At 43.0% G+C, this 26,200-nt stretch overlaps 1 protein-coding gene across 6 annotated transcripts in view; it reads right to left on the bottom strand.

The window, feature by feature from the left end:
- CLASP1 (cytoplasmic linker associated protein 1) overlaps positions 1-26,200 on the bottom strand; it is a 268,179-nt gene that overhangs the window by 37,575 nt on the left and 204,404 nt on the right. For 5 of the 6 annotated variants that reach the window (XM_082658008.1, XM_082658009.1, XM_082658007.1 and 2 more), the window contains 5 exons: positions 23,780-23,943; positions 19,400-19,478; positions 18,199-18,342; positions 8,672-8,815; positions 8,258-8,364 (listed from right to left, as the gene is read on the bottom strand). In XM_082658008.1, coding sequence (XP_082514134.1) covers positions 8,258-8,364; positions 8,672-8,815; positions 18,199-18,342; positions 19,400-19,478; positions 23,780-23,943 — 638 coding nt within the window. Of the gene's footprint in view, positions 1-8,257; positions 8,365-8,671; positions 8,816-18,198; positions 18,343-19,399; positions 19,479-23,779; positions 23,944-24,999; positions 25,069-26,200 lie in introns of all 6 variants that reach the window. The other variant, XM_082658012.1, reaches the window with a different exon arrangement.

The following is a 26,200-nucleotide window of genomic DNA, read 5'->3' on the forward strand; positions in this document are numbered from 1 at the left end:
GATTTGGAATGATAAGGAAGACATCTTTTGTTAAGAGTACCACCACTGGACAATTGAATCATACAGCTTCCTTGTCAGATCTGGTCCCAAACACATGACATCAGCACTCAATAAGAGCCAGTGGGAAACAAGAACCACGAGAATGCAGGAACTCAAAGAGTGACAACTGGTGACGATGCACGAGGTTAATGGACGTGGAAAAATAACTTTCGTATCTTGAAGATGGAAAAAAGCAGTTTGGTTGTTACTGGTCTCAAATGTACAAATAAATGAAAAGAAAGCTAGTTATTACACACAAATTTTAAAGGAGCAAAGTGCATGACTTCAGAAAGCTGGGTTATGCTCACCAGTATCAGAAATATGAAATAAAACCCCAGAGTAGAAAATGCCTCGAAGTCAGATCCACCAACGGACTCCTGAAAGCCTCTCAGGCCATCTAATCCAGGAATTGGCTTGAATAACCAAATTCTTCTAGACGCGGATAGTGGGAGTTTTACAGTGAAAGCAGATCTTATAAAGATGAGTCACACTTCCAGATGAATATCTAAAAGCACTCCAAAAAGCAAGAGATATTTGTCCCTTACAGAAAAGTGACGTCAACTGTCGTCCTTTCAGACATTTAGCGTACACAGCAAAACACAAAGTAAAGCAAAAATCCTCAACAGCCTTCTGGCGTAACGCAGTGTATCAACAAGTGACCTTTAGATGTTTGAAAAGTACAATGAAACAGACAGAAGATCCTAAGAACAAAAACCATTACCTTCCCTCAAAAAGAATAAACCGTCACTTGCTCCAAGAAAGTATTCAAGAAAAAATCGGATGAGTCGGTCTAATTTTATCTCCAGACAGTCCTGAGCTATACTGAGAACTGCCAAGGACATTAAAAGAATCCTTGGCTGTATATAAGTAAGCATTCAACAACATTCACTCTTAAGGACTAAAGAAGACCGATCTTTCTCTTCTTCCAAAGAGAAATAACTGAAACCAGTCACCCACTGGTGGGAACGCCGGCTAAGGGCAACCCAGCCAGGCCTGTGCGTTCTGTTGAGAGGAAACTTCCCTGTAACTTAAAAACAAAAAATGTTTACCAACCTCCCCCTCAACACACACACTTTTTTTTTTTTTTTTTTAAAGGTTTGGGCAGATGAACAAGACAAGATTTGAACAGCGCTCACTTGGAGTAGCCAGACCTCTACTGGCTGGAGGCTGTAACGACCCGAGTGTTTTCTAAGGCCGGATGGGTCCTGCCAGAGTACAAGATCTGAATTCATTCACCCTGCGAGATGAATTCACTCTCCTGTTGCAAACCTGGCCCAGGTAGAACCCATTCTTCTCTTCTGATGAATGAAAGAACACAGACACCCCAACTGCACTTGGAGAGCTCACAAAAACACACGCCAACTCAAAGACTGGCTCTGGCCATCAAACAAAAGGCAATGTGAGCTGCAACACGTTTACAGCTAAGACTCCGTGTATACGCTGGCAGGAAGCAGAATCAAAACACCTGAACAGAATTCAAGATTTCAACCCCTTCTAAGTTCATAACATTATCTAATACTCCTTTGGCATGAAGAAAGCGTGACTGGGGAGCACTGGGGCCCCCTGACCGCTCCCCTCCCCAGCCCCTTCTAGAACAGCACAGCACCAGCTTATGTGTGAGCAAAGGCATTTATACATCTGGCCAGTACACCGTTTTTCATAAATAAAGGTTGAATGTGACTTAAACAAAAAATATGTATACGAGATGTAAAAAGATGCCTGAAAATACTATTAATCACAACAACTAAAAAGAGTAACATAGCCCATGCAAAAGGGAAAAAACCAAACAAAACAGGAAGGATGGAGGGATGGACAGGAGGAAGTCTGGGGGACGTTCAGCTTTTAAGGGATGTCACAATATTATTCTCCATGTCGCTTCAGAAGATGTTAGGTTTCATGTAGTTCATCCCATTATTCCTACCCTGAACTTTCTTAAAATACCTCATTTCGGTTCACATAACTTTAGCATGATAGCAGCCTCTCTTTAAAATAGGAAAATAAAGGATTCTGCCAGTTAATGTTCCTCCTTCTTACGTTCAATTAATAAACCAACTCAGACTTCCAATTTAGGAGAACGTGCGCACGGCCAGGCACAATCTATTGGGGACACTTCTTTTAGACTCACTAGCTTGAGCTTTGAAGCATCTCCTTGGTATGAAGTGGAAACTGTGAGCTCCAGGTGAGAGAGAGCATTATTTTCCTCTAAAGGGAAGCAGACAGTGTTGCTTTCCTTGCCATTTCACGTTCTGGCGTTTGCGTTTTTTCCAGTCAATACCCGTGAGCCCATATTTCATAGGGAAAAAGGGACACTCCCGTGGATGCCGTCATCAGGGAATCACAGGTGATGTGGTCCCGACAAGCAATACCCACAAGGGAACAGCAAGGGGGAGGCAGCAGCTCTGCTTAGAAGAGACCTGGTTGGGTGAACCCCAATCTGCCACCCGCCCTCACATTCTGTCTTGTTTTAGCTCGGAGGTATAATCCCTTAGGTTAAAGGCCAGGTCCTAGGAGTCTGTAAACACTGTGATTAGACTCCAGAAAGGTTTCCATAGGGTTCTTTAGATTAGGAAGAGTTGCTCAATCGGTCAATACTCACTGACCTGAGGTCAGGCCAGGGCACCCAATACCGGGGCAGAAGGCGGCTCTGGCCTCACCCTGCAGAAAGGCTGCACAGCGCAGGCGGGGAGATGCGTGAGGTCAGGTCACCAAGGAAAGAAAAGCCGGAGACAGGAAGTGTGCCTTCTGAGAGCGTCTTCTTTGTCATTTTGTAGGGAAAAGATACTAGGTGTGGAATGAGGATAATTGTTCCTTCTCATGAATCGATAGGGTTTTGGCGAAGAGCAAAGAGAAAAGATACAGATTTCCTCTTAGTTTTATGTAACCGATAGGTTCTCTAAGTGCAAAGGTCGCTGGGTCCACTCTCTCTCCCTCCGACAGTTAACAGAAGTGATAGTTGTTTGTGAAGCGCTAGCTGTAGCATTGTACACACGCGTAAAAGGTGATTCTGGGAACAGATGTCCTCTGGAGGGTGGTCTCAGTGGCCGGATGGGAAGACTGGCTGGGGGTGAAGCTTGGTGCCCAGTAAGGCACACAGGTCAGTGTACTGGGAGACGGTCAATCAACCGGTCTGATACGTTGAGGCATGACTAACCTTTAAGACAAATGCAGTGGCACGCTTTATTAACACTGAGGACGCAGCCGTGTCACTGTCGACGTGCCCGTGCCCCAACCTGCATCTGGACAGTCACCACAGGCGTCTCTGCACGCTTTAGAAGCTACTTGCAGAACTGGGAGAGTTTCCGAAGGAAGATGCTGTTAAAACACTTAGCTGGCTTGTTTACTACATACAGTCTCACTGTGTCGAGGACATAAAGTAAGAATGTAAATCTTCTGTGCAAAAGCTATCTCTGAGGCATTCAAAAGTAACAGACTTCTGTTTTTTGTTTTGTCTTTACCCTCGTCCTATCACAGAGGGTTCAAAGTCATCTCACACAGCAGAGGCAGCTGGACTGCTCCGTCCTCTGCTCATGTAATCACAGGGCTCCAGGGAAGGGATCCTCTGATCTTTGGACGTTTATAAAAAGCACCTAAGAGACCCTCAAACATGAATCCATAGGAGCCCATGGAGCCTCCTTTGTAAAGCACTGTCGCATTCAGCCGGAAGCCTGTGGGGACCCCACGGCTCTCCCGCCCGGTGCTGGGCCCCCTATATGGGATGTCACAGGGAGGGCACCTCTCGGGGCTGCCTTTGTGGATCTGAGTCCTCAGACTATCAGCACATGCGGGACATCAGGACGGGACATCAGGAAGGACACTGGCCCACACCACTGACAGCAGGACTCAGGACCTCAGGTTCGGGAGGAAGCAGCCCTGTGCGGTCGAGCAGAAGGCTGGGGACACCGCGCCCGGTCGCGGCCCTGACGGCATGCGTTGCCCGAGCCCCTTCCAGGGCCCGAGCGCTGCAACCACAGATGTCGGTGGATGTGGCCAGTTGATGCAATGGTCCCCTCTCCTGGGGGCACCGTAGGAGCGTCCTCGAGAGGTCTGGCCGAGGCCACGCCCCTGGCTCACACTTCTCACCAAGGCTCTAGCCCCGCTGGTCTCAGCCGGAGGCGGCGGAGAGGCTTCCCCAGAGACCTGAGGCGACGTTGGAAGTGCAATAATATTGTGACACCTCAGAGAAGTGGAACAGGTAGCTCATTACCTGGGAGAGTAAGGGCGCCTGAGAGTCTTGTGGGAGGGAGCGGTGGGGATGGAGCTAGGCTGAGGAAAGGGAGCTGGCTGCTTCGACCACCCATCGGCACTGCAACCCCACAACCGACTGTGGTGATCAGAAGACGAGAGTCAGAGAAAGAGACAAGACAGGCAAGGGCGGCACTACACTCTGTGTCCTAGAGCCCCTCTCCCTGACAAAGCTCTACCCAGAGTCATGCTGTACCATCCGGGAGCAAGAACCAGTTCTGAGTCCTGCATTTATGTTTTTAAATCACATGAGATTCCAACTACAGGACTGTGTGTGTGTAAAGGAAATTACAAGCACTTACATGCAAAAAACACAGATGTACTTGCAGATAATGCAATCAGTTATTTCAGAAAGAACCAAAGAAGGATTCATGGGCCTTAATTCAAATGGGACCAAAGGGACGAGAGCAGGAAGCCTCAGGGAAGGTGCCACCCGGCCAGATCACTCAGGCAGGGGACAACGCGTCCCCCCACCAGGACGACCCTCAGATGGGTATTTCCTTCTGTGAAAACAACAGCACCACTGGGGGGGCGGGGGGCGGGCCATGGCCCACAGGCTGGCTCCGAGAGGGGGGAATGCTCACGTGACCTGATATGAGGACTAAAGTGCGCCTGAGAACACAGGCTCTCCTGACCTGGCAGGTGTCCCTAAGTGACCTGGGTGTGCAAAGGCCCCGCCAGAGTTCTAACAACTGTTGCAGTTCAACAGACCCAGAGACACGGGACGGGCGTGAACTGAGCTGACCGCAAATGGGACACCAGGCCAAGGGGTCCACAGGACCAGGGTCCCTACGGAGCAGCGCGCCTGCCCCGGCACTCATGGCGGTTCTGAGAGCAGTGGTCCAGAGCTGGTCTTCACCTGAGGACAGCGAAGGCCCCATTTTATAAGGAATACAAGGTGTGGAGGGGAGCAGTCACCGTGGCACAGAAGGGCCAAAGGCCTCCTCTAGGCCACACACTGAGTCAGCAGCACAAGAGGACACGGGAGACCCCCTCAACTGGGGCCCTGCCAGTAGGGGGAGGACCAAGAGGATGCGCCAGCACCTCCCTGTGGGAGGGGGTCTCCAGCTTGATCCCCACCTTGAGTCTGTGCACACGCTTGATCGTCTGACGGGATGAGTGTAAAATCCACCTAAAATTGCCTTTTGTTGTTGGGTTACCAGAGGTTATCTGCTGAGCGCTCCACGGCATGTTTGTCAAGAATGCACAGCAGACCAGAGTGAGGACGGCCACGTGCTTTTCCTATCTTAAAGGGAATGGACTGCACGTAATTGCTGAAGCCCCTTGCAACTCTGTTTTTCAATTAGCATCGATCACACTCGGTAAGATGAGCTGAAAGGCAAATGTGTGTTTAATGATGGAACACTCCAGGCCATTCGTCTTCTCCCCGAAGACTTGGAGCATCTGTTTGCTCGCTGGGAATAAGCAGGACTCCTCTCTCCCACAGAAATGATGACTGATGGATGGAACTTCCACAGAAGTCTAACTTGTTTGCTACGGCTTCTCTAATGTTACTGGGTGGATAAAAATGAATTCCTCACTAGCGATTTTTTTTTAAAACTATCAAATTAAATGTGTTCATCATGTTAGAGTATTTTCTTATTCCCAGCATAATCTGAGTGTAGAATTTTTGGACTAAAAAAAAAAGTAACTAGTTTATTTTGATACTCAAAGTTAGATTAAAAACAAACAACTCAGTAACTCTTCCCCTTAAGGACAAAAAGCTAACATCCAATGGGAAAGATAAAATAGCGGGTCATAGAAAATAAATGTTTCAAGAGCACCGCTCAGAAAAATAGCTGAGATTATATCCTGTAGAATTGGTCTATCCCTACTTAGAATGTGGTAACCCAGTACATTCTCCTCTTTAGTGCAAGAGTTCATTCCTTTCATAAATTTCCTGGTAGAACGTATGTAGCCCATTTGAATATTTCCCGTGATATGATGACATGGGGGCAGCTTTTCCCACTTCTGGACAGTTCTGGTTGTGAGAAAAATTATTTCTCCTGTTGAATTCAAGTTGGCTAAGGCCATTCTGGCTACTTACGCACTGACTGAAGGCATATTGTGTTTAAAAAGAAAGAAAGAAATTACACAACTAAATAATCCCTTTAAGAAGAATTGCTTGATAAGAAAATATTTAGGTCACACTTGGACTTTTTAAGATTGAAAATAAGTCTCCCCATTTCTTCCACTCACCTGTAACCCTAACAGTAAACATTTAGGCCAGGCTAGTTAAGAATGAATACGGTGACGTGGAAAACTAAATTAGAATTTTTAAATAATCTGGACATCCATGAAGCTTAATACCTAGCCAAGTCTTAGCTCTGCTGGATTATGCTAGCAGCTCCCACCAATCTTTTACTTAGACCATGAGCACATATAACAAAATACTTCATTTGAATTTTACCTTTTGTTTATTACCTAAAGAATGTGCCACCCTATTAATGAAATAACTAAAAAATAAGAAGTATGAACTGTGTGTTATGGAGGAAAAGATTTCCCAATGTTGCAGAAGTACCATTTCTAAACAAAGGCAACAATTTACAGAGAAGACAACTTCTCCATAAAATTCTCTCCTACCGAGGAGGAGAACTCCATGATTTTACTGCCAACACTGGGGTCACTTTAGACAAACCGTTTGTTTTGATACAGATGGTAACATTTAAAAAACAAGTGCGCTGAGCCACAGACACACTTGGGGAAAGTCAGACATGTTTCCATTAGTTTTTGGTCTCAAGCGTCTAATTATACCAGCCTGCTGAAACCATGACCACACAGACCAAATCTGGAAACATAACGCTATGCTTCATTCTACCTACGTACAGTACCAGGGGACCTTAGGAGGATGAAACATAAAGCAATATAAACACTAGGATACTCTAAGTATACAAAATATTTTGTTTCTCCAAGAGAAAAACACAAATTTGACATTTTCCAAAATATTTATATGATAACTTGAGAAACTGAAGACAACTTCAGTGGTAAGGATGGAGGAGTTTGGAAGAGTCTTGAGCATTAAAAAAATCTAAATTTGAAGGCACTTACATTTTGCTATCTTCCAGCTGAAGAGGTAACTCTTAAAAGGGTATGGCACACGGCATACTTGTGACATTTTCCTCCAATTTTAAGATTGTGGTGTCAGCAACCCTTAAGACACAGCCTCCTGATTCTTGTTAGTGATCTCAAAGCCCTGCATTTCTTGAAGCCAAACACACATGCATGACCCCTGCAGGTCCAGCCTCTGGCTCCTTCCTAAAAGCTGTGGCCTATAGGGTCACCACTCTGAGTGGGGCCATGAGAAACTCCAACACCTGCCAGGGGGTCATGAAAGCCGCCGTGCAGGGACTTCTAAGGGCTCTGGCCAGATGGGAAATGTTATCCAAAGATCTCAAGGCAAACTCTCTTCTCTTTCTAAGTCACTGCCCCAGACTCTGTTAGGCCAATGTTCACATGGTCCCAACAGGAGTCTGAAAATGCTGATCCAGTTTTAGTTCTCAGGTTCTCAATCCCTTCTCAGAGCAGCATTCGCCTTCAAACGTGAGTCCAGAATGGCCACTTGGGTGGAAACTACCCCAGACCATGTGTGGACTGATTATAAAGGGTTTAGTTAGACGATCAAATACCCGTAGGTGCTCCTATCGCTGACAGAGTAGGTGATGAGTTCCTAAATGCTTTCTACATGAAACAGGGCTCTAAACATAACTTTCAGTTTTAAAATCTTTAAGGTACTAGAAGAAAGCATTTAGAGCTAGAAGAACCTCAGAGACCATTCAGCAGAAACCGCTCATTTCACCATAGAAGCTAACCACTTTGCCCCAAGTGACACGGTTAAGATTTGTGTGAGGGCTATAGGAGCCGTGGGCTCCTGGTACCCATACACTTTCTGGTATTAAGCTTGGTCTAACAACCTAGAAGGAAACTAGACAGTCATCGGGGTGCCTTAGTGTCTTCACTTCTGTTGAAATGGCATTACCTTGGAGACAGGCCCCCATGGGAGCAGTTGGTAGGGGAGGTCAGGGGGCTGGTCCGGCTGCTGGGATGTCGAGAGGGAGTCCGGCCAATGGTGTTGCTCGGAGAGCCCTGGGGGAAGGCAGAAGAGCTCCATCACGCGAGGGATAAATACAGGACACAGTTCCGCTTGCCCCTCGGCCCTTGAACCCCCGTGCAAATAAATGGGCAGATTCTGCATAATCAGGGTGATTTTTTCCAGAATCATAAGGTCAATTTTAAGTGCATACAAACCCAAAATGGATAACTGTCCTGCAGGCATTCCCAAAGCTGAGTGACTGCTGTCAGCTGGAGCAGACAGAGTGGCAGACACAACTGAGCATCTGCTCTACACGGGGATGGGTAAGTGGAGGCCACCAACCGTGACCCAAGCGCTCACCACACTGGTGTTACTGGAGTTCTTGAGGTGGTTATGCAGGAGTTTGGTGGCACCATCCTGGAATGTTTTTGGCAAGGCACCAAGTAACATGGTAAATTCAGGAGTGTTCAATTCAAACAGAGAGATGAGCACAATCTGTGCTGCCTAGAAACGGAAGAGATGGTTAATTTACGTCACGTACAATGGCCTGTCTTGGTCAAAATGCTCGTTAAAGTTGTTTTACTTTATTTTATTTATTTATTTATTTTGGCCGCACCACGCGACTCGCGGGACCTTAGCTCCCTGACCAGGGATTGAACCCGGGCCCCCAGCAGTGAAAGCACAGAGTCCTAACCACTGGACCACCAGGGAATTCCCAAAATTGTTTTCAAAAGAAATCTGTTTTGTATGAGTAGAATAAATAATAAGAGGACATCTGTGCCATAAAAAAAACAAACAGCACCGAGAGGAAATACCATCATCAACCATAAACAGCCAAACTTCAATATGGGAAATCAGCCCTGGTTTCACTGAACACCCTGGCCTTGGATTTTACAACAGCACATTAACAGTAAATTCCGGAAACTTTTTTCCTCTGCTGTCCAACACTAGGGACAAAGCTGGTGAGTACATCAATGAAACAATCAGAACATTTGAAAAGGCTTAAGATTGTCCATTCTAGTAAGTCAGAACCGGACAAGCTCCTAGCACACCCTGGAAAGAACAAGTTTCTGAACAAGCTACCACTGTGTTATCTTGAAAAACCACTTTTCCTAGCGACTAAGAAACGTTAGAAATAGAGTTCAAATACATCTGAAAAACTCCTACTTTTACATCTATGAATTGAGGACAGAGACAGTCTTTGGGAAGCAAACTAGATTTACATGGTACGAATTAAAAAGTTATTACTCTTCTGCCTTTTGGAAAATGTTCTACTTTTCTTTATTAGAGACAACATATGCTCGTAGTGGCTATAGCAGCAGAGTGGGGAAGAGCAAGCAGCTAGAACACCAGCAGTGAGACCCAGGCTTCCCCGGAAAGCTACATGCCTGCTATGGTGCTCGAGCTTCGAAAACAGTGCCCTCGGAGTTAGTTACAAGGGTTTTGATTTAGAAGAACTATTCCAAAAGAAAATTTTAGTTAGTACTAACAGGCATTTCTTACAAATTTCTAAGAGTCAAAAGAAAGGAAAACATATTATGAAAATCTTTCGACTAGAAGCAAACATTTATTTTTCCAAAGACTGTAATATTTAGGATTGCAGTAATTATCCTAAATTTTTTTCCACTATATAGAATATTACATAGAAACATGTTTGCTGAGAAATTTTTTGGAAATAAACACCCACAAAAAATCCCACTTCAATGCTTTTATAATGTTAAAATTAATTCTAGGTCCAGTTAATATAAAATTACTATTTTGCACCTGGAGAAGGAAAAAAACAAAATCCAAAGACCCAAATGTATTTAACCAAAATGAAAACTTAATTACAAATTTTGAAATATCAGTAGAATAACATATTTTACACAATAAAAAATTATCTTTCATAATGTCATAAGCATTTATTAAGCACAGCATTGGGCAAAAGGATCTTACTTTTACCCTTGACTTCCAAGTATGGTCATTAATAGCCTCTCTAACCAAATTAAATCATAAGGGCCAGTGTGCTTTCACAAGACAGGCAAAAAACATTATTATTGATTGTACTAAAACACACATTTCTACATGTCATTATTGGAACAGTTTTAACAAATCGTTATCTGAAGAAATCTATTTCACCATCAATTTAACACACTGTTAATAAGATTTGTATAAAAGCAAATTCCCCAAATCATGCAAAGTAACCTGTGCATTAAAAAAAATTTTATTAGATGTTGGAAAAAAATGCATGCAGAAAACACTGCACTTCAAAGAGAAGCAAAGAAGCAGACTTGAGTTTTGGCCAAGGGAAAAAAAATCAGCATCACCAATAAGAAAGTTGAAAATGCTGAAAATGGCATTAGAAAACTATTAAATGTATTATCACATTTTTGAATAGCATGTTTTTATGTGAAATGTGCCACTGTCTTTAGACCTAATTTCTTCCCAGAATGACAAGAAACCTGATACTAAAAATTTATTTGGGGTTTTCCATGAAGCAAATTATAAAACTGGTAGGATCTTTTAAGAACAAGAGGGCTGCAAGGTGACAGGCCTAGAGACTGTGCTAATTCGTGGCTACTTAACATTAGTGACTTTTCGTCATATGTCATATGGGAAAAGAAAGCGCAGCAGACTTCAACTTCTACCCACTGAAGAACCTTCTCTCGATAACCCTAAAGTTGAATTTTGATAAGAAATCAAATAGAAAGACAGGGAATTCTGAAAATAACTCGTTGGACAGATGGTATGTGTGTGACTTATGCATATAAGTGAATATAATTTGTTTTTGCATTTTCCAAAATATAAAATGTAAATGATTTTATTAGTTTTCAAAAGTAACCCTTTGGTCTAAAGCTGTTTTCAAAGTAAAATCTTTTTCTGAAACCCAAGCTCCAGAAATGGATGGAAACTATCATTTAAGTATATTATTTTTAAAAGATTTCACATCAAAGTTTTAAAAGGAATGAGACTGTTATGATCCTGAAACATTTTATCTACAACTCTCTGTATCAGTGAGGAGTCTGAATACCAGAATGTCCAGGCAAGGATGACAACTGGGTTATATTTATCGTTACCATCAATATGCTCTCACTGCAGGAATAATTCCAAATATGGGCATGGGCTGGAGAGATTCATTTTAAAAAGCCTGGGGCAGAGCTCGTGTTCAATAATGAGCCCAAAACCAGAGGGTGTCGCTGTCCCAACTTGGAGCTCCTGCCCCACGTGAGGAAGGGCCATTGAAAAGCCAGACCAAACCAAAACCTCTGCTGCTGACGTTTTCTAACGGGCAACTCTGGGGCGACATACTTTAACGACCAAGTGGCGACCTAAAAGGAAATGACTCCCACTTGTGCCCCTACAGTAGAACTTGGGGGGTGAGGGTAAAAGGGCCTTCAAATCTCACCGCTAGTGTCTGAAAAGAACCTGCAGGCTATCGATGGCCTTGAATGCCATGTGCCTCACAGCAGAAAAGGATTCTTCCAGACAGGAGATCAATAAAACTCTGACAAATGTTTCAGTGTCAGTATTAATTATGGAGAACTTAAAATTTGAGGAGAGGGCTTTTTAAATTTATTAAACAAATATTACTGCTCCCTTCAGACTGTGATTAAAATTGCTTTAGAAAAACCACCAAAGAGAAGGTATTTCAAAACCTTTGGACATTTTAAATTTAGTATCTCTCCATTGCTATTTTGTTAAAATATGGTAGAAGCCTGTCTGCAACGTGGCTATTTCTTTGGGAAGGCAGTTAATCATAAAACATACCAAAACACAACATTTACACAGGTGCACGCACGCACGCGCACGCACGCTCTGGCTCACGTAGTATTATGTTAATTTTAGGGTTCTTCAAAATCTTCTGTGTCTTCACAAGGGTAATCAGGATTAACAATCTCAATGCAAACACTGAAGTGTCTTTTTGCAAGTTAGCACACAGTTTTAAATCTACCTGTTTACAATTTTCTTCCAAGTTTCCTTCTCCAGGCCCAGAGCAGGTGGAGGCTGACCTAGTGGGGAAATCCTCACCTATTCGACTACGCTGAAGCGGGGACGGACAAACAGGAAAGGGGTAGGGTTTAATCAGAGACAAGAAGCACGCGCTCAAAACCATGGTTATTGGTAAGCTGTACAGGTATTTGGCTTCTTTTCTAAAGTCATATATATAGAGAGATTATACAATCTAAAAGTCTGTGAATAATAACGGAACAGTAACAGTATCCTTAAGAATAATAACAGGAACTGCCAGTGTTAAACCTCCATCATTTGCTAAATCCTTCATAATCATCACAACGCCTCCTGGAAGTAACAGTGTTCTTGCAAACAGATCAAAATGAGACTTGAGCGAGGCAGTCATATTCAGCTGAGGTTCAAATCTTATTTGATGGTAAAACTCTGAGCTTTTAGATTAGGACACGCTGCCTATGTATAATCAGAGATTTAAAATTTTTTTCAAATAGAAATGTCGACTTTTGAAGGCTACTTATATATACTTTTCCTGCTCCAGGCAACAGCACCTTTATAATCTCTAATTTTCTTTGCCATGCCTTTACTTCCCGCCTTTCTCAAAACAACATTTGGGGGCTAATAAATCTGCTAGTTCACTTGACAAAGCAGGTGCTCAATGTTAGAGAATCACGTATGATAAGGGAAACATACAGGGATTCTGAACCCTAAAATATAAACATACCATTAAAATTTCTATTGTCATTACCGCATTCCCTTTGCCTGATGGGAAAAAAAAAATCTTCCTAATGCTGGAAAAAATTTGGACCAGCAGCAAAACCAAAGCAACCCTCAAGCAGTAATAGCTGAAGCTACAACAACAAACAGAGTAGTATCTATCTAGGTTTTTATATGCTTTATTGCAGTTGGGCCTCCCAACAGTGCCTAAAGCAAATATCATGATTCCCATTTCATGGATAATAAACAAGGATTCAGAGGTTAAACTACTTGTTCACACCGCTAAAAAGTAGCAGAGGCAGAAGTCAACAGAGGTCAACTCTAGAATACACTGTATTATCCTAATACGGACACAGTGCATTAAGAAAGGTCTAGTGATTTCTCCAGAGAAGATAATACAGGCTGCCAACAAACACATGAGAGGATGCTCAACATCACTAATCATTAGAGAAACGCAAATCAACACTACAATGAGGTATCACCTCACACCAGTCAGAATGGCCATCATCAAACAGTCTACAAACAATAAATGCTGGAGAGGGTGTGGAGAAAAGGGAACCCTCTTGCACTCTTGGTGGGAATGTAAACTGATACAGTCACTATGGAGAACAGTCTGGAGGTTCCTTAAAAAACTAAAAATAGAACTACCATATGACCCAGCAATCCCGCTACAGGGCATATGCCTGAGAAAACCATAATTCAAGAAGAGTCAAGTACCACAACGTTCACTGCAGCTCTATTTTCAATACCCAGGACATGGAAGCAACCTAAGTGTCCATCAACAGATGAATGGATAAAGAAGATGTGGCATGTGTATACAATGGACTATTACTCAGCCATAAAAAGAAACGAAACTGAGTTATTTGTAGTGAGGTGGATGGACCTAGAGTCTGTCATACAGAGTGAAGTAAGTCAGAAAGAGAAAAACAAATACCATATGCTAACACACATATATGGAATCTAAAAAAAAAAGATTCTGAAGAACCTAAGGGCAGGACAGGAATAAAGACGCAGACGTAGAGAATGGACTTGAGGACATGGGGAGGGGGAAGGGTAAGCCGGGATGAAGTGAGAGAGCAGGACGGACATATATACACTACCAAACGTAAAATAGATAGCTAGTGGGAAGCAGCCGCATAGCACAGGGAGATCAGCTCAGTGCTTTGTGACCACCTAGAAGGGTGGGATAGGGAGGGTGGGAGGGAGACACAAGAGGGAGGGGATATGGGGGTATATGTATATGTATAGCTGATTTACTTCGTTATACAGCAGAAACTAACACACCACTGTAAAGCAATTATACTCCAATAAAGATGTTAAAAAAAGAAAAAAGTAAGGTCCAGCGTATGTCTGTGTAGTTTGGTCAACACAACTCTCAGGACTCCCATACTTAAAAAATGGAAAAGGTTACTCTGGGAATAAAGCAGGCCAGTTAAAGCTGGGTGGGGCTTTTCCATCCATCCCAGTCAGTCCCAGCCAGGCAAGCGCGCCTCCTGACGACTGGGTCGTGTTTTGGTTTAGGTTGTGTTTCCTCCCTCCTCAACATCTTAAATATTCAAACACCCGACTCCCTCTGAGAGGAAACACCCCAGAACACTGACATAAAAAGAGAAACAAAATATCAAAAACACTGAAGTCAGTGAATCAAGAGTTTTGTCAGCTTAAAATGTGTCTAAAGTTGTTTCCCAAATAGGAGATATACCGAGGAGGCGCTGCACTGCCTGTAAACTTCCCGAGTACTGTTTGTATAAAATTAATATTCTCTAAGGATAGGGTCAGTATGAGAGTTTACTGCATAGATTTGAGACTGTAGGGCTCTTCTAGTATTTAGAATGTAACCTTGCCCTACTCTTAGGAAATTAAGTCAGCACCAACAGGAGAACTTGGTTCATGATCAGAAAGTGCTTTTCTGATCATGAAAATCACCAAGTTTTCCCTAGCACCTGATACAACCTTTTAATAACTGCAAATTACAGGCAAGGCAAAACATATGTCTACTTAGAAGAGATAAGCAAGCAAATCTTTAGTGCACTAAATTATCCAGATGAAAATGCTGCCTGTTTTCTTTCCTTGCAGATTTAAAATAACAGTGATGACAATTTAAAATCTTAGCACAGAGTGATATATACCATATCACAATTTCTAAGTATTTTAATTTCCTTAGGCACTACATTCATTTAGACAATCTTTAGAACACATCTCAAATTCTTGGATAAGGCGGGTGCATCACTGACAACAGCATGTACATTTATATAAATATCCAGTGGATGGAACCGCAAAACACAGCATTTAAATAAAAGCGGCTCTATCTCCAGGAAGGATTCACCTGTATGGGGCAAAAGAACACGTATTTGAATACTGTGCTTTAACAAGCCTATCCTAGTGAGTGCTCGATGGATACAACTGAAAGCCAAATAATCAAATCCACGAATATCTTCGAGGATGAAAAAAAAATTTCACCGGGTGCTCAGAATGCAGAGATGCACCTGCTAAAATGAACCTCATTACAATTTGCATAGTTAGGTAAAAAAGCTCCCTATTCAGGTAAGAGCTAAGGAACTACCGAATAACTAACTATGGAAGACTCATGCCAGGCCGCCGAAAACCAAAGCCTTGGTAGGCAGAGCGTAAGGTGGGCCCCAGGGTCCCCGCCTTCTGGTGGGTAAGCCTTACAGCCCTCCCCCAGGGTGAGCGGGACTTGCACGTGTGATGGACTTCACTCCCATAATTACGTTACATGGCAGAAGGGGTTCTGCAGGTATAATTAAAGTCCCTCCCTAATTGGCTGACTTAAAGGGCGATTATCCTGTGTGGTGATAATCAGGTGAGCCCTTTTTAAAGAGGCAGAGAGGTTAAAATGAGAGTCTCCTGCTGGCTTCATTTTAATTTATCTTTCATTTTTGACGAATAGCTTTGCTGAATAGAGATTTTGGGTTTTTTTGTTTGTTTTTTTGCAGTACGCGGGCCTCTCACTGTTGTGGCCTCTCCCGTTGCGGAGCACAGGCTCCGGACGCGCAGGCTCAGCGGCCATGGCTCACGGGCCCAGCCGCTCCGCGGCATGTGGGATCCTCCCGGACCGGGGCACGAACCCGCGTCGCCTGCATCGGCAGGCGGACCCTCAACCACTGCGCCACCAGGGAAGCCCTCTCTTTGGGTATTTATCATTCATTAATTCACTGAAAATACTTACTAAATGCCTACTTTGTTTTACAGGTCTTGTGCTAGGTGCTGAGCATGCAGGGTGAACAAAAGCAGAGAGGTGGAGGAGGCACGGGGAACGGCAGGGCCAGGCCTCGCCCTGAAGACACCCAGGGCCCAGGCTGGGCCCCGAGAGAATTAGCGGCAACCAGGTCAAGACTACGTCAGCAGCCTGCGTGCCTGAGGTTCAGTCCCAGGGGAACGGTCTAAACTGATGGGCCTCAACACTGCATTAAAGATCAGCCAAGAGTGGAAGGAGCCCCGACCAGACACAGAGCAACGTCCACGCTCCACTCTGTACCAGTGAAGTCAGGTGACTGCGGGGAGAGCACAGCCATCTAGGTTAGTTTTCATTGCAGCCAGGACTGAGAACTACTGACGTAAAGCTTTTCAGCTACCTCTGAGGGGCCGGGATTACTGTCCCGGAGGCCAGGTTCGACCTCAGCCTGAAGGTGGGGTGTTTGGCAGTCCTCACAATGGGGAAGGGGAAGACGTGCGGGCAGACACTGGAGGCAGTGTTTTGATGCCCCAGGCTAGATAACTCAAGGAAAAACATTCCTCTAGTGTCCTGATTAGAAAGGTTAGGACAATAAATCCGAGCTCAAATGTTTAATGTGCATGTCCAGAGAAAGTAGCCATAATGACCAAAGCTGGCTGTTCCCATACAGGCCCTAATCATGATAATAACGTGCATGTCTAAAACATCTTCCAGCCCCATGGGAAGGAACGCTTCAGTAACCTTCAATTACAAAAACACATACTCACATAGACACACGTACTCAACGTGTTATGACTAAAGATAGGAAGTTGTACTTGGGCTCTTGTATTTCTTGGTTGATCTGTGACTTTGAACACTGTAACACAAATATCTTTCTGACGTTCCAATCAACCAAATCATGCCACCACCTCCCAAGTCCCAAAGAGGCTTAATGGTTAAATTAAAGGTTGCCAGTGAAATGCTCTTTCAATAAATATTGAAACATTTTACAAACAGATCATAAATCAAAAATATTATTTACTATTAGAACAGTAATTTTGAATGAGTGCTTTAATAAAATTCATCCTTGTTTCTTTGACCTTGGACAACTTAGTTTATTACTGTACAATGGCTGGAGAATTACATTGGCTGTGACCTTCCCAAAGAAACCCTGCAGGTGGTTCTTTGGTTCCCTTCCTTGGATTCCATTAGAGCAGGAGCTAGGTGTTCAGGGGCATTTGGAACCACAACAACCTCGCTAACTACCTCTTGGAATCATCCTTAACCCTGCCTCGACCCAAGTGGTCCATGTTACCAACTCTACCCCAAGGCCAAAGGACTATTTTGGCACGGATGGCGGTGGAAGGAGTATACTACGGGGGAAAAAAAGAAAAGAAAAAAAAAAAAAAGCAAGGTTCACGATTACATACAAATAACCAAAATCAAGTACTTTTAGTCTGAAACCAGAACTAAGAAATCTGGTTTTTATCAGTAACTTTGAAAGGCTAGCTTGTTTATATATAAAGTAAAAGAACAATGGCCATGTGTGAAACTCAAGGATAGAAGAACAGGACACTGACAGGAAGAGAATAATAGAAACAACGAAGAGAGTGATAACTTACACTTCCTGTGTGCTTATAACCTGTCGGGAATGGATCATGCTTTTAACATATACGAATTCATCTTCATAGTAGTCCTAAGGCAGAATACTACCTAAGAATAGAAATAACAGGGTCCCGTGCTCCCTCCACTGTGTTATATGCCTTTCAACGTGCCATTTCAGAAGAAAATAGCAAATATTTCTCTTCAGGTGATTGAAAAAAAAAAAAAAAAAGCAACAACACAACATCTTGGTATCAGGGTGTCTCCCATGATACAAGATTTCAGATTTTCATTTTGATCTTCAAAGGCTGCAACTAGACGGAGCTGGAGGGACAGGAGCAGAGCCTTGGTTTCCTAGAAAAGGAGCGATAGTGGTTTGCGTGTAGGCTTGTGGGTGGTTTACAAGTTCCCATAAATGCCTCTTCGTGACACGTGCCTAAGGACATACCTTTCTCACGTCTGAACTCTTTGGTTCTGTCGTCCAGGTTATAATTCTAGAAACAGCAAGCCTTGTCTCACTAGAGTTTATGAAATCTGTTGGGTCCATCTGCCTAGCGAGAGACTCGATGTACTTCAGGATTGCAACTTTGACCTGAAAGATCCAGCAATTATAAACAGTAGGTACACTTTATAAATCTTTGAACAGAACTCTTAACTGGTGCTCAGAGAAAAGAACACACTACTGAGGGGACACCACCTTTCTCCTGGATTTATGTTCCTACATGCAGGGGCCCTCCAGCAGTGAAAAAGCATGAGATGACTGACAGGGAAGCATGGGAACAGAAGGGAGGCCTGCAGCCTAATCCCCTTCCCTCTGTGACTGCCGGGCCTGCAGAGAAGGCAGGCTCTGCTCCTCACAGACGCCGCAAGACACGTGCCGGGCAGGAGCCCCCGCTGGGGTGAGGGGTGGAGGCACCAGGGTGACCTCCAGCTCTGCCACCGACCACGGGGCAAGTACAACTCTGTGTGAGTTTTATTTTTCAGCCACTCTAGGCCAGGTCTTGCAAGGCAGCACTGAAGGTAATTCAATAATTACCTTCAATAATTCAATAATTCTGCTCTAACTTCCCCACCAAGGTCTCACTTGGTTTTGACATCAGGAGAAAAGGGTTATTATTTATTGGGCCTCTCCTAAAAACCTCAGCAAAATTAGTGATCAAAGAACAGACAATGTACCTGATGTCATTCAAAGGAGCACATCCTCCTTCAAATACCATTAGTTCATTCTTATAGGTATGATGTTTATAAAACATGCCAATTCATTTTTCATGTGTTATGACGTTAATATTAAAAACATTCCAATAAGATACCTATTTTAACACATCAAAATTCTCTACATTAAATATTAATGTGAAACACTGTAATAATGCCCAAATGTTGGTAAGGATGTGGAGCAACTGGAGTTCTCAGACACCGCTGGTAGGAATATAATCTGACATAACCATTTCGGCAGTTTAAAATAAAGTTAAGCATGTCCCTACCCAATAAACCAGCAACTTCTCTACTAGGTACTGAACCAAGAGAAATGGAAACATGTTGCTTACAGCAGATTTACTCACAATAGCCAAATATGAGTCATGTATAAACAAGTATATTTTAAGCAAATTTGACTTCTAGAGGTTGAACTATAATGACAAATAGTTACCGACCTTGAGGTTAGGAGTTTGGGTTTGATCCACAATAAATCTCATCAAAATGTTAAATTGCTGATCAAATGGAAAGGAGTCCCTAGGTTTAAAAAAAAAAAAGTGTTTTAAAAGAAAGACTTATTACAAAAAACAATGTAAAATCATATAATAAACAAAAATACACTATTATAGATTCCTCTAACATATGTAAAAAGCAAGCATGTTTATATTTTTTAAATATTACTTTTCATTTCATGTAAATACTAAAGTAATACACATTACATAAAAAACTTATTTCTTTTTTGTTTTGATTTTTGTTTGGCTGCACCGCATGGCGCACGGGATCTTAGCTCCCGGAACAGAGATGGAACCCGGGCCCAGTGCTTGAGAGCACCGAGTCCTAACCACCAGACCGCCAGGGAATTCCCTAGAAAATTTAGAAAAGGGGAAATCTTGTTAAAAGTCTTGAAACACATAAACTGAGCAATGAATGTCTGCTGGCCTTCTTGGGATCTGCTCGTCTTCTTTCCAGGTACCTTTCGGAATACTGCTCACATGAGAAACACTTCCATCGCCCAAATCTAACTTTTACATCCCGATGAGGCTGCTTGCAGCTGCCCTTGCTGAAGCTGCCTGCACAGCTCCTGGGGTCCTCGCTGGGTAACCGCCCGTAAGCTGGCTTTGTGCGGTCACCACAGAAGAGCGCCCGTGGGACACTCACCCAGAGACACCCCTCTCCAGCTACAGACACACACAGGAGCCTGGGACCCTAGGAGCCCCACTCCGGCTCCACTTCTCGCCTGTGACTCATCTCATTTCTCGTGGTCCTCTCACATTTTTGATCCAACTGAGTAACCCTGAGGGCTCTTGGCGAGCGAAAGTCAGCGCCCTCTCCCTTAAAAAGCCACAATTACTAGCATGAGTTTACAATTGCCTGAATGAGCCCTTGTGCCTAACGCAGAGGTCCCTTCCATGCTAACAGGAAAGATAATGCAACGCAAAGATCTATTCCAATTGAGGCTGAGTGACTGCATCACTTTCTTTTAGACTCCCTCAGAGACGATTCTCAGTGTACGTAAGGATAGTAGAAAGAAAAGGGACGCAGGTTCAAATCTTTCAGATTACAGAACTGATTTGAAATTTAAATGAAATAATACAAGAAAAAGATAAAGTGTGTGGCACGTACTGTTACTAGTAGTACCACCATCATAATTACTAATAAAAAGTAAACCAGACCAACAGCACATCCTTTTCTCCCACATCTATTGGTATCCAGGAAGCTCTGAGGACCACCTCTGGAAGCAAAGCGCATCTTAGTATATATGATTTAAGTGACTCATACTGGCCACACATCAAAGAAACAAACCACACACAGAACACCTCTCCTTTCTTCTACAGCAAAGGGAGGATGGAGAATACATCTGAGTAATGGGTGTATTTAAGCTGGAGCTGCGCCCTGCTGTCGAGCGCAGCCAAAGGAAAGGAAACCGAGGCAGATTCACAATCAGTTCTATCACCTGAGGAACAGCTCTCAGCCACCACTGAGACGCCCTCGGTACTCACAATCCTAGATAAGCTGAAAGAGCTAAACATCCCAGCTGCCGAGAAAAAGGGACATATGCCTTAGGGACCTAGGCCAGGGAATTCCCCAGAAGAAGGTTCTTAAAGGAATGAGGCATCCAGGAAAACTAATAGGAGGGCACAATTATTTCCCTTAATCACCAAAGATCAGAAATATAATCGTAATATTTCCATCATCCCTAAAAATCTGAAATGGATCTTCTGTCATTCATAAATTCACCTAAATTAAGGAAGCAATCTACAGGCTAAAGTCTGGCTTACAAATGTTTTCCCTGGCTTTCACAGTGTCATTTTAAAAAAATATATCTTGGAATATCTTGCCTTAATCCACATTTCTGACCTTTCTTGAAAAGCCTGGACCACTGGGCCCACATCCCCTGTGACCACAACTCACCGCAGCTCCCCAGCCTCTCGCGTAACAGCCCTGCTGTTTACATCGCTCGTGTATCATCAGCTGCATCAGCTCAGCCTCTCTAGTCAACCTCTGGCCAAACTGTGAGGAATCCACTGGTGTAGAGGACTGTCCCCCAACTGCACTACACTTAGTCACCCACAGGAGGGATGGTGCCTGAAAGCCTTACTGCAAATACAGTACATTACAGTGAGTCCACTGAAAATCTAAAGGGAAATCTACTTGGATAATAAAATTCTATAGCAGCACAAATTACACAGATTTCCAGGGTCGGGGACCAAAAGAAAAGCTGGCATCACAGTGTAGAGGAACAAATGTAGGCTTGGCAGCCAGAGACATCTAACAGATGCAAGCGCGGGGGACAATGACGGGGCAGTGTGATGCCCTCCACACTCCTGCAGGCCAGCCGGCAACCACAGGACACACAACAGAGTGACAGCCGGCTCTCCTGGATGCTGGCTCCCGGGCTGCCACGCGCAGGAAGTGGGGCTCTGGGTGTGTCAAGGTACTCTCTGTTTCCTAATTTTATAATGAAATGAGAAAGGTCCTTCCATTTTGACAATTCTATGATACCTACTCATATCCCAGTTTGCAGTAACGGGTCATATAAAAGTTACTATGCTGATGATGATTCTCTGAGTGACCTGGAGACATCTGTTTATTCTTTTAAAAATTCAGCAATCTGACACATTCCCCTCCGTCATCCACCAAATCACAACCAAGACATTACTGCGAACCATCTTCTGAGATCCTTCAATTTCTATCACTTCTGTGTCGAGGATTTACTATTGCACAGGCAAAGGTCAGAAGTTTGTTTCCAAACAATAATGGCACAGAGTCAGTTTTTTTACACTTTTTCTGAGTCTCAGTAGCTTTTCTTTTCTCATAAAGGCCAGATGGGCTACAAATATTGTAAGTGTGTTATCATCTCTAGCCAATGAACTGTTAATAGAAACTATTCCTGGATGAACAGGAACCCTATACCACACATGAACAGAAATATTCCTCGTGTGCCTTACAAGAGGCTGAAGTCGTAAAAATACTAAGGTCTTCAGAAGGATGCTCATAAATATTCTAAAGTGTTTTTTAAAGAGAAGAGAACCAATTTTCAATGTTTTTTTTTCTTTTTTTTACATTTGTCTTAGGCATTCACAAAAATAATGTCAACTCAAGGAAGATATGGGCATTTCATCTCATGGATTGTTGGAATATTTCAACATATATGTTAATAAGAGAACGTGGGAATTAAGTAAGAAAGTAGATATTCAACTGGGTGACAAAAGCCACAGGTAACAAAATGACAAGAAACCACCTACAAAGACTCTCTTAGTATCAAAATGGTCTAGTGCCCCCGCCCCACCAGTAGACATTTTCCCAAAGAGGACATACAAATGGCCAACAAGTACATGAAAAGGTGCTCAACATCACTAATTATTAGAGAAATGCAAATAAAAACTACAATGAGGTATCACCTCACACCTGTTAGAATGGCCATCATCAAAAAGACAAGAGATAACAAATGCTGGTGGGAATGAAAATTGGTGCAGCCGCTATGGAAAACGGTATGGAGGTTCCACAAAAAAATTAGAACTAGCGAATTCCCTGGTGGCCTATCGGTTAAGATGCAGCACTTTCACTGCTGTGGCCCACGTTCAACCCCTGGTCAGGGAATTGAGATCCCGCAAGCCACGTGGCGCAGCCAAAAAAAAAAAAAGAAAAAAAAAAAGAAAAAAAAATAGAACTACCATATGAGCCAGCAAACCCACTGCTAGGTATATATCCAAAGGAAATGAAATCAGTATCTCAAAGAGATATCCGACCCCATGTTCACTGCAGCAAGTGAACCCCATATTCACAACAGCCAAGACATGGAAACAACCTAAGTGTGTTGATGGATGAACGGATAAAGAAAATGTGGTGTAATATAAATGGAATATTATTCAGTCATAAAAGAGAAGGAAATCATGCCACTTGTGACAACATGGATGAAACTTGAGGGCATCGTGCTAAGTGAAACAAGCCAGATAGAGAAAGACAAATACTACATATCACTTATATGTGGAATCTTAAAAAAAAAAAAGTCAAACCCATGGAAACAAAGAGTAGAATGGTGGTTGCCAGAGCCTAGTGGGGTGAGGGAAATGGGGAGATGTTGGTCAAAGGGTACAAACTTCCCGTTACAGTTACAACACTTGCTAAGAGAACATATCTTGACTGCTTTTACCACATAAGCAACAAAAAATGGTAATTATGTGAGGTGAAGGATGTGTTAACTGACACTGCAGTAATCATTTAGCAATATACACATGTATCAAATGCTCACATTATACACTTAAAACTTACACAATGTTGCATGTCAGTTTTACCTCAAAAGGTGGGAAAAAACGATCTTGCCCCCAAACACTTGCCTTGTGACATCGAGAGCCTTCTGAACTTTCGCTTGCACAGATCCAAGCAAATCTGCTCCCATTTTCTTAAGCAATTGTGTGAGAAGAACAAAAAGCCAGTCTTGCAAGTCATCCTTATGAATTATTATAAAATCCACAAGAGTCTCCAAAAACATACTGAAAACCTAGACACAAATGGAAACCAAGTATTTCACATATTTAATTCATGATTTCCTCCCAAGTCTCCAAAATGATAAAAATGCCCATCTTGGCTTTGTCCAGAATCATAACTGGGGTTGACACTGTCCACAACTGGACATGGCATAGGAGGCAGACGCAGTAACAAGAACAGATAAAGGAAAAGGGGTCGGAACTTACTCTCTGGTGTGAATTCCACCGCAAACCAGGCCATGCAACGAAACAGATTCCATGTTAGTCCACAGTGAAGTCATACAAGTTTCATGCAGTTTCTTAAAAGGCCTGAAAAGGCTACAAACTGACGAAATAACTCTCCCCTCCCTCTACATGCCTTTAAAATTCAGTACAGAGAGAAATTAACTTTGCTGAAAATATGAGTCTAATCCTGGAGGTCTTTCCTTCCTTTCCTTTCCTTTTTCCTTTCCTTCCTTCCTTCCTTCCTCCCTCTCTCCCTCTCTCTCTCTTTCCTTTCTCTCTCCCTCTTTTTCTTTAAAAAACCTTTTAACCATCATAATTCTATACTATTATTGCTCATCACCTAGCATTCAACAAAAACTATTACAGGATGAGGGGAAAAAAAACTTGCATATGTATTGCTTTTCATTTCAGTCATCTATTTTGATGTATGCCCGGTCAGATATTATAAAGTATTATCTTTATGAAAAGATATTACAAGAGCCATACCAATCTTTATAAAAGATTATGGCTTGGGATGAAAGACACCGACAGTTGACATAATCCTCACGCTGCTGTGTGATCACCACTGCTCCCTACGGTGAGACAGAGCTCACGGTGGATCACCCCTGAACCAGTCTCAGAGAGGTTAGCGGTGGCACTGCGCACCCTACTTGGTAAATGCGTCCTGCTCTCCTGGGACAACCCGGCTATCGCAGACCTACTCAGTTCTAGCTCAGCAACATTAACCACCAGGGGTCTCCCGTGAGACGGCTCAGAAAGAAGTCAATGAGCCCCAGCTGTGGGATTCCTGGCTTAGCACAAAGGCAGCTAGCAAATATTTACTAAACTGAGACCTGCAAACTCACTGTACAAGAGCCTTCTGATGGAAACAAATTTCCTTCTTTATCCTCACATTCTGGTTCTGAATCAGCAATCTAGAGGTGACAGGTAATAGAAATTTCATCAATGTCCAAATCCATCTAATATCCCTGATGCTATACATCTTACAAACCTTATGTTTATGCTTTAAATCTTACTGCTTTTAATACTATCTTAGAGAAAATCTTGATAATTATATCTTTGGATATCTACCTGGTCCTTAAACTCAACGTTTGTGAATGTCAACCTTGCTGTGAGGGTCATAACAGGAATTTTAAGACATGCTTTAAGACCAATATTGAGGAGAACTGTTGCCCCCGCCCCAAAAAGGAGCACCCCTGCATTCATTCTCCTATGCTCCCGTGAGCATTTCAAGAGGCAGGGAGGGGTCCTGTGTTGTTTTCTGTATCCCTAGCCCAGAGTGGGTGCTCAGTGAATGCTGAATGACTGCACGGATGGATGGATGATTGACACTTCACGGACAATTCCTGTGAGGACGAAAGTGTAGGAAAAGAAGGGCGATCACAGTAACTGGCTAGACTTTCTGGCCACCACAGATTTCTTTCTCCCAGGAGGATTTATTTAGAAGAGGCCATTTTTACTAGGAAAATGATAGTGTAAGACAGTTAAGTCTTGCACATCAAGCATTTAAGATTTGCTGGTGCTGATTTCTGGTTCCCTCAATTTCTACTTTAGTTTCTGTCCTTTACCCTTTAACTTTCCCGATATCTTCATTCCTCTGTTTTTTCTTTCTCTAAAACCATCGAACAGCAACAGCCTGCAAAGCCTTCCTCCCAAAAAATGGTATTTATTTACAATCTAAACTCCAAGTGAACTTTTGTCAAGGGTCCCGCTCTCAGCTCCACTCCTAGAAAGGGCCTGTCCCTCACTCCTGGGTGCTCTCCCCTCAGCAGGGAGTCCTTGTCAAAAGGCAGTCCTCCTCCGGTCCCCAGGAGGTGTAGGCACCAGCTAAGTGACCACCATCCAGCAAATTCTTAGAGGCGGCAATTCTATTGGTGTCTGGAGAAATACTTAATGTGGTTCTTCAGTAAATCCATTTTATAAATGCTTCCATTTGTCTATCTTTGTCCCATATAGACAAATTCTACATGGGTACCCAAAAAAAAAAAAAATTACATAACTTGATTATTTTCTTCACTACTGTAACTTTTTTCAGGAAGGCATTGT

Source organism: Grampus griseus (assembly GCF_964374135.1).
Source record: "Grampus griseus genome assembly, chromosome: 7".
Lineage (NCBI taxonomy): Eukaryota > Metazoa > Chordata > Mammalia > Artiodactyla > Delphinidae > Grampus > Grampus griseus.